At 42.5% G+C, this 9354-nt stretch overlaps 1 protein-coding gene across 1 annotated transcript; it reads left to right on the top strand.

The window, feature by feature from the left end:
• The first annotated feature begins 630 nt into the window (after positions 1-630).
• On the top strand, positions 631-8003 carry crybgx (crystallin beta gamma X). Its single transcript, XM_087845164.1, has 6 exons — positions 631-674; positions 1111-1159; positions 4198-4319; positions 5212-5347; positions 7591-7730; positions 7818-8003. Exons 1-6 carry the CDS (start codon positions 631-633, stop codon positions 7948-7950), a joined length of 624 nt encoding a protein of 207 aa, XP_087701290.1. The 3' UTR covers positions 7951-8003.
• The last annotated feature ends 1351 nt before the right edge of the window (positions 8004-9354 follow it).

Below are 9354 nucleotides of genomic sequence, written 5' to 3'. Positions count from 1 at the left end.
AGAACATTACCAAAATCCACCACTTGATTCAGATCCAGTCTGAAATGAATAAGTCCTTAATTTCCCCATGATTCCCACTCTAGCAAGATTCAGGAATACAAAGTGTGGTCATTTTTCCTGGAGCTCTGAAACCAGAAGGTGAAACAATCAGAACACCACGTTTTCATTACAGTCGGGTTTGCAGAGGTGATGCACGTATAGTAGAAGCTCGCCAGCCTCGGGGTCATGACCACTTGGAGCGGGGCCCTGTACTAAGCATGAATACAGCCATTATCATAAGATGCTTTGTTTACAGAGCTTTGTTGAGAAATGCTGAAATGTTCAAAACTAAAACTGTTGGCACTGCACTCTCACTTTATGTTTGGGTGCTGAAGCTGTGCTCCCTGCTCGTTGTGTTTGCGTTCGCACATCTGCTTCACTTGCTCGCTCTATGTGCATTTGTATATTGTTGTTGTTTTTTAGTGCACTGCGTGTGGTTGCTGTGGAAAAAGGAGACAACATGGGTTTAGCATATCAATGGCACAAGGGCCCCAACGACTGTTACAGAAATGTTTTGAGATTTCTAGCACTCGTCCGCTCACCTCAGCTGGCCATATTTAAGGGGCTTTATTGTAGCCTCGCAGAGCTGACATGAACATCTTTACTAAGGTCCCAGGATTAGTCCAACAAACCAGGTATGTTGAGAGTGCCCTACTCTGGCCACAGTCCACAGAGCAAGACACCCACTAGTGTTATTGAGGTGGGTGGGCCTGTGGCTTTACAGCCAGTTTCTCCTGATTATCATGCTGTGCTCTCTGCCTCCAACACCAGTTTCCCAAAATCACCTGGAGAGTGATGAAGGCTGTATGCACACATACTGTCTCGCATTTTAAAGTGCCAGATGATAGCGCTAATCCAAATTAATCTGAAGCATGAAACTAATTTGATGTAAGAGTTGGAAATAGAAATAAACACTGCAGTGATTTTTTTTTAAAGACATTTTCAAAGGCTAAAGTCTTGACTTTTAGTCCAGACCACAGACTGGGGAGTTTCTTTGATCGTTGTAGTTTATGTCTTGATTATTACATGTGTGTGTATATATAATTCATTCAAAGTTTTCTGTATCTGCAGCAAGCTGGGGTCTGTGCTCCAACGTGCCTTCTACGGGTCCAGTGGGAGGGTGAGTCAAATAATTACTTAGTTACTTTGTCAAAGATTAGATGGGTTTCCTAATATACAGTGACTAGAATTTAAAAAATGAGTCAATCTGTGACACGTAATTTGAATTGTCAAGTTAATTAGTAACTATTCTGATAATTGAGAAATCATGTTTTCACACCAAAAGAAAAAAAATGGTCGACTTAACCTTCACCTAACATATAAACCCACACGTTTCAGTTTAAGAGAGCATAATGTTATTTTTATACAAAAATTAGCTTAAAGGCATACCTTTTAAAATTCTTTAAGACGTTTAAAATCTTAGCATCGCATCTTACATCACTTTATCAAAAATAAACAAATCAACAAAAATCATTTATGATTTGACTTGGTGTTGTTTAAATCAAACAAACTTCATCCATCCCTCCGTACGTTTTCTTCTGCTTATCCGGGGCTGGGTCGCGGGGGCAGCAGCCTAAACAGAGAAGCCCAGACCTCCCTCTCCCCGGCCACCTCCTCTAGCTTGTCCGGGTTAACACCAAGGTGTTCCCAGGCCAGCCGAGAGATAAAATCTGTCAGCGTGTCCTGGGTCTGCCCCGGGCCTCTTCCCACTGGGACATGCCCAGTACACCTCACCCAGGAGGCGCCCAGGAGGCATCCTTTGACATGGCTCCTTTCGATGCAGAGTAGCAGCGTCTCTACTCTGAGCACTACCCAGATGGCTGAATTCCTCACCCTGTCTCTAAGGGAGAGGCCAGCCGCCCTGAGGGACATGGTCGAATGCCTTCTCCAAGTCCACAAAACACAAGTAGACTTGTTGGGCAAACTCCCATGAACCATCAAGTATCCTCGAGAGGACAAAGAGCTGGTCCAGTGTTCCACGGCCGAGATGAAAACTGCATTGTTCCTCCATCTGTTAGTCAACCGAGGTTTGACTAACAGATGGACTCTCCTTTCCAGACTTTGGCTGTAGGCTGAAGAGTGTGATCCCCCTCTGGTTGGAGCATGATGGTTCCCTTCACCTCTGCTGTCCACCATCTGGTTTGGGGGTTTTCACCAAGACAGGCACCAACCACCCTGCGGCTGCAGCTCAATGGAGTAGCTCCAGCAATCGAGGTGCTGAACATGGTCCATTCAGACTCAATGTCCCCAGTCTCTCTTGGAATAGTGTTGAAGCTCAGCCAAATGTGGGCATTTAAGATCTCGCATTGTCTGCTAGGTGTTCCCAGCGCAGCCTCCCCCGCCACCTGATCAAACCTACTATAAGGTGGTGATCAGTTGACAGCTCACCACCTCTCTTCACCCAAGTGTTCAGAACATGCGGCTGCAAATCTGATGATACGATTACAAAATCCCGAATCGACCTGCGGCCTAGAGCGTCCTGGTGCCATGTGCACTTATGGACACCCTTATGTTCGAATATGGTGTTTGTTATGGACAAACTGTGGTTTGCACAGAAGTCCAGTAACAAAACACCACTTGGGTTCAGATCTGGCAGGCTGTTCCTCCCAGTCCGGGCCTTCCAGGTCTCTCTGTCTGACTTCACATGAGTGCTGAAGTCTCCGAGTAGGATGACAGAGTTCTCAGGTAGAGCACCCTCAAGCACCCCGGCCAAGGTACTCCAAAAAGACCCGGTACTCTCAACCGCTGTTTGGCACATAAGTGCAAACAACAGTCAGCATCCATTTTAACTTTGTTTTATCATTCTTTTATTGAGTCTGTTTTATCCTTTTGTTTGGTGGCATGGTTTGGTCAGACCTCTGTCACAGAGGAAAAACTCTCTAAATCAGATAGTGAGATGGTCCAGTCGTCTGATAGGTGAGCCACAGTCTTGTTTAGCCTCCCTGTACTCTAAGCAGGTACAGAGGATGGCTTTATCAATCCTTAAAAATGGTTCCCATCCTCTAAGGAGTGGATTTCAGCTTCTTCCCTCAAGACGGAGGTTTCTATTTCCGAGATGCAGGACAAAGCGTTATAAAAATAGCTTTGTCCCCGTTGCTGTCACTGAATTAAATAAGAACTGTTTTTGATTCGAAATATTAAAATTAATATATATGTGCCACAGTGAGGTTTATATCTTTACTAGGTATGTGTGTTTTTTAAAGGGATGCCAAATGCTGTCATTTTTTCTGTAAAGCAAATTTACCTTGCCTATGGGTATAAATAAAGTTACCTTGACCTTGATTCCTTGACCCAAAAGCGCAGGCAGCAAACAATCTTGTCTACCAGGAAAAACCCCACCGTACAAACAGCAAGCCGAGGGAGTACTAAGATACCCACCCCAGCCCTCCACCTCTCACTCACTCAGGGCAACTCCAGTCTAACACAGAGTTCAGGCCCTCTCCAGCAGACTGGTTCAAGCCGTGCGCTGTGGTGAGCCTGACTATATCTAGCTGGTACCTCACCAGAGAGGTAGAGGTGACACTCCATTTCCCAATCACTAGTCTAGGTAGTCTTAGTCTCTCTCTTTCTATATATATATATATATATGTATATATATATCACATTTAGAGCTGAAGCCTGGGAGATTTTAGCTTGACTTGGCATAAAAACTGGATTCAGGGAGGAATGTCTGTCCTTTGGCTCTATCGGAACTTATCTCTATGTAAAACTGATCAATCAGTCTGTTTTATCTTGGTTGTTTAGCATCTTCACTAAAAAAAACCCACAAAAACCACAATTTGTTTCTTTAGGAATTAAGTGGTTATAAAAAAACCCAGAAACCTCTATAAAATTCGCTTATTTGAGTCAAATATTTTCAGATCGTCTTCTGTGAAAATTTCCATTCCCAGTACAAAACCCTCAGATGGCTCTGACAGCCAGATAATAGATGCTTGTTTACTGTTAGATCAATAAAATATTCAAAAATTGTAATGAAAGATGTGTTCATGTCAGACTAAAAAGCTACTCACAGACAGGTTATGCTGCCACAAAGTCTAAAACTTGGTATACATATGTAATATTTGTCAAATATCTCCATTTCATGCAGGCTTCCTATGTTTGATGTTTTTTGGTTTGGGGTAAACTGTAACCATATTTTTGTGCTGCGGCTGCTCTTAGGTGACCCTTTTTGAACAGCGAAACTTTGCTGGCAGAAAGCTGGACCTGAGCTCCGACTGCACCAGGATCAGTGACAAGAACTTCCCAGAGAGATGTAACTCTGTCCAGGTGGAGAGTGGAGCGTAAGTCTACTTAAAACAGGCAGCAGGCCACTGATGCACGTTCTGCTGTCTAAGGTTATCCAAAAAGCAGATGAAAGCATCTACAGTGGTGTGAAAAACTACTTTATCACATTTAAATGTTTCAGAGCAGCAAACAAATTTACATATTAGACAAAGTAAACACAAAATGCAGTTTCTAAATGAAGGCGTTTATGATTGAGGGGGGACAAATCCAAACCTAACAGCTCTGTGTGGAAAAGTGACTGCTGTCTAAACCTAATAACTGGTTGGGTCACCCCTAGCAGCAACAACTGCAATCAAGCGTTTGCGATAACTGGCAATGAGTCTTTTACAGCAGTGTGGAGAAATCTTGGCCTGCTCGTCCTCACAGAATTATTGTAATTTAGCCAAACTGGAGGGTTTTTGAGCATGAACCTCCTTTTTAATGACATGCCACAGCATCTCAGCTGGATTCAGGTCAGGACTTTGATTAGGCCACTCCAAGTCTTCATTTTAATTTTCTTCAGCCATTCAAAGGTGGACTCGCTGGTGTGTTTTGGATCCTGCTGCAGAAACCACGTGCGCTTCAGCTTGAGGTCCAGACAGATGGCCAGACATTCCCTCTCAGGATGTTGTGATAGCAGGATTCATGGTTCCACATTACCACAGCAATTCTTCCCGTTCCTGAGGCAGCAAAAAAGCCCATTTAGCCCACTTTTTCACACCACTGTATATCTGCGGCCTTCAATAAACAGACACTAAAAGCAAAATGAAATCAAAATGATGTTTAATCACTGTTTAGAGCCTATTTGAATCTAAAACAACATTTCAAACATATTTTTATTTTAGCTTTGTTGTTGTTGTTTTTGCCTTTGCCACATTGATTTTCGACTCTCTCTCTTCTCATTTAAAGATGGGTGGGTTATGAGCATGAAAACTTCCGGGGACGTCAGTACCTATGGGACATGTCAGACAGGGGCGAGTACAACTGCTACGATAGGTGGTGTGCCCAAGCGGACCACATCTCCTCTGTCCGTGCTGTCAAACAGGTGGAACACAGAAACACACACTAGTTAGAACATACAGAACTCAGTCTGATTGGAAGATCTTCTTCTGTCTCGACCTTTTTAAAGAAGCGCTCTCAACATGCAGTATGCGCTCCATATCTGCTGTACTGCTGACAAGCAACTGAATAAAAGAGATAAACAGTTTACAGAAATACATCAGAGCTATTTATGGTGGATTCCAGGATTAAAACAGATTGTTTTGGTCTTAATAATTATGCAGATATTTTACTTGTTTTTGTGAAGAATGACTAATGTCATAGAAGATGATATTTTTCTATATCCAAAGACAATGTGTTGGTAAATAATGTATATTGAGCTAACTTTGCGATGAACCAAAAAGCAGCTTAATAGTTACATAATAAGTAATTTAAAGTAATTACATTTTGATTCTAATACATAATGTTTTAATATTTTTTGGTTTAGCAAAAGTCATACTAAAAAGATTTTATCCGTGGTTATTTCTAAAGATATACTCCAGTATTCATGCGTCACTTTGACTCACCAGTTTACAAATTTGTATTTAAAATATTGCAGCATTAGAAGAAAACTTACAAAAGAAGAAATCAGCCTTAACAACAGTGTGCTGGTTCTCTCCGTCCATAGACACCAGCTAACCAGCTTTAGTGGGAATGGTTCAATTCAATTCAATTTGTTTTTCTTTTAACCGTATCTGTTATTTCACAATAACAGTGGCCTCACAGCGGTAGATAAAGACCCTAAATTGTTGGAAAGAAATCCCCAGCAATCACATGACACCCATAAGCAAGCGATCGGCAACAGTGGCAAGTGAACACTTCCTTTTAACAGGAAGCAGCAGAAAATCTGAGCTCACTGGTTGGGGACGAGGAGGGAAAGAAGAGAACCGAGTGACAAAAGACACACTATGGGAGAGAGAGTCAGTTTTTAATAACTGCTAATTAAATACAGTAAGTTGTGTTGTATAAAGACACACTGAGTCAAAATAGATGAGCGAACAAGAAACCTTCAGTGTATCATGGAAAGCCCCCACAGCCTGAGCCTCTTTGCAGCATAAAGAATGGTTCAGGCTCACTGAGCCCAGTCGTATGGATCAGTGAGCCTTCAGCTTTCAGGCCCCTCTTCAGTTTGGATTCAGCAGACAGACTGTCTCTGCCTTTAAGGTTAGGCTAAAAATTTCCCTTTTTGCTGGATCAGGTCACCCTGCATCCTCCCTTAGTTATGCTGCCATAGGTGTAGGCTGCTGGGGGATTGAGTTTTTCTTCTTCAGTCCCCTTTCTCTGTATGTATTACTGTAGGGTCTACCTTACAATATAAAGCACCTTGAAGCGACTGTTGTTGTGATTTATATCAATAGAATAGAATAGAAGTGATCCAGACCTGACTATATGCTGTATCGAAAGGAAAGTTTTGTGCTAATCCTGAAAGTATAGAGAGAGCATGTCTCTTGAATCCAAACTGGGAGCCAAATCCATAGTAAAGAAGTCTAATAGCTGAAGGCTCTGCTTTCCATTCTACTTTTAAAACTCTAGAAAGCACCAGTAAGCCTGCAGTCTGACAACAAAGTGCCCTGTTCAGATAGCACAGTCCTTTAAGATATGACTGGGCTTGATTATTTAGGATTTTGTATGTGAGAAAAAAGGATTTGAAATTTAATTCTAAATTTAACAGGAAACCAATGAAGGGAAGCTAAAATTGGCGAAATATGGTCTCTGTAGTTCTTGCTGTAGCGTTCTCAATCACCTGAAGGCTTTTAAGGGAGATTTTAGAGCAATCTGATAATGAATTACATCATCCAGCCTAGAAGTAATAAATGCATGAAGCAGCTTTTCAGGGTGTTTCTGATTTTAGCAACATTACACAAGTAAATCAAAGCAATTGTAAATATTTTTTTACTGTTCTTTCTGAAGGATATTCCTTGATCAAAATAACTTAGGTTCGTCCTGTTTATAGGTTATAGATGGACAATTGTGAACCACTGGACTTTAGTGCTGTTTTAGCACCTTATCTGCTGATTGAACGTGTATGTTGTAGTGTAATGTAATCCACCTCAGGTCATTAGCCAGTTCTTAACGTTTATCTCAGGCTCCAAAGTTTCATGTTATCTTAAAGTAATTAGTAATCCAATATGATTAAAACTTTCGATTTCAACAGCAGTACAGCTTATTCAAAAATGCAGGAGCCATTAAACAAATACATTCAAAAACACACACACACACTCAACAGTTGTGTATTTCTGTGACTTCTAGGACAACAACCCTGCCAGAGCTCAGCTGTTTGAGCGAGCCGGTTACTCTGGTAAGAAGATGGAGCTCCAGGATGACATCCCCAACCTTATGAGCCGCTACAGCCTCAACAGAGTAGCCTCCATTCGTGTGCTCGGAGGAGCGTGAGTGATTAAACGAGTGAAGCCGTTGGACTTTGAGCAGTGTAACTAGTATCCTACCAGAGATCTAACCTTCCTCTGTGTATACAGGTGGGTGGTGTATCAGGAGCCCAACTACAGAGGACCCCACTACATCCTGGAGAAGCGTGATTACAACAACTTCTCTGACTGGGGCAGCCAGAACAGCACCATTGGCTCCATGCGGAGAGTTCGCTTCAACTGAACACCAACTCTGAGCTATTGACATTGCGCCCATGAAATTTGTCAGCTTTATATACAAACATTTACATATTTTTAGTAATAAATTGTTAAAAGGCAAATGTTTTTGGTATTTATTCTTCATAATTTATTACTTTTAATAAAAGACATATGGGTTTTCGAAATGTAAAGAATTTGTAACCGATGGTTGTGCCCTAATACCAGAGACATAATAAGTCAGCAACATGACACTCAATTGAAATCTATAGAATTCCATAACATAAAAGATGGTGGTAGAAGTATAACATCAAAAAACTTCTCTAAGCTTAAATGTTTGAAAAAGCAACCCTAATTATTATGATATGTATTGATGTTTTGCAGACACACAGAGGATAACCATATCATATTAACTTGTTTGGCATTTTGGACATAGGACAGTCATAGTGTGAATGTAGGATCAAGCGAATAAGGTCCCAGTCACACTGGCCTAGAGACTGATGTGCAACTCAGCCACCAGTCATTAGGAAAAAGTGTTGCTTTGAGTGCTTGCAGGACGTTGACGGCACTTGCAGGAAAAATGGCGACTAAAGTCCCAGTAACACAGGTCTACAGACCAGTCAGTCATCACCCCCGGCAACCACTGTTTGGCAAAAACGTCCTTGTTATTTTTTGAGTGTCTAACACAGCATATTACTTTGGTCATAAACTGAATGGAAGACATGTGGATTCAGCTACTCTCTAAGCTGTAGCGAAACTGTGATTCAACACATGAATGGCCTGAGGATAAAAACACCTCTTGAGCCTCTCCGTTTTTGTTCGGATGGTGCGGAACCTTTCAGAAGCTGGAACAGTTCATTGCTGGGATGGGACGGGTCCTTCAAAATCTGAGTTGTTCTAGTCCAGCATCTCCTGATTTAAATCTCCTGTAGGGCAGGGAGAGCAGTCCTGCAGCAGGGTTCTGCCATACGGATCACTCTCTGAAGAGCTTTTTATTTTCGAGACAGCTGTTTCCATACCAGGATGTGATGTTCTGTATGAGGATGCTCTCCACAGCGCCTGTATAGAAAGTCCTGAGGATCACTGGAGAGACCCTGAACTTCCTCAGTTGTCGGAGGTGGTACAGGCGCTCTTGAAGGACTGCTCCCTCTCCACTGGAGCTCCATTGATGATAATGGCGCTTGTGGCTCAAGAGTTGGGAGTTCGCCTTGTAATCGGAAGGTTGCCGGTTCGAGCCCCGGCTTGGACAGTCTCAGTCGTTGTGTCCTTGGGCAAGACACTTCACCCGTTGCCTATTGGTGGTGGTCAGAGGGCCCGGTGGCGCCAGTGTTCAGCAGCCTCGCCTTTGTCAGTGCGCCCCAGGGTGGCTGTGGCTACAATGTAGCTGCCATCACCAGTGTGTGGATGTGTGCGTGAATGGGTGGATGACTGG

Source organism: Neolamprologus brichardi, chromosome 1 (genome assembly GCF_056152115.1).
Source record: "Neolamprologus brichardi isolate AB-2024 chromosome 1, ASM5615211v1, whole genome shotgun sequence".
Lineage (NCBI taxonomy): Eukaryota > Metazoa > Chordata > Actinopteri > Cichliformes > Cichlidae > Neolamprologus > Neolamprologus brichardi.
The sequence above is the reverse complement of the archived record's forward strand: the minus strand, read 5'-3'. Positions and strand labels throughout refer to the sequence as shown.

Coding starts and splice junctions, on each gene's coding strand:
- crybgx (XM_087845164.1), top strand. CDS start 631: ATGAACATCTTTACTAAGGTCCCAGGATTAGTCCAACAAACCAG. Junction 4,320..5,211: donor GTCCAGGTGGAGAGTGGAGC/GTAAGTCTACTT, acceptor TCTCATTTAAAG/ATGGGTGGGTTATGAGCATG. Junction 5,348..7,590: donor CTGTCCGTGCTGTCAAACAG/GTGGAACACAGA, acceptor TGTGACTTCTAG/GACAACAACCCTGCCAGAGC.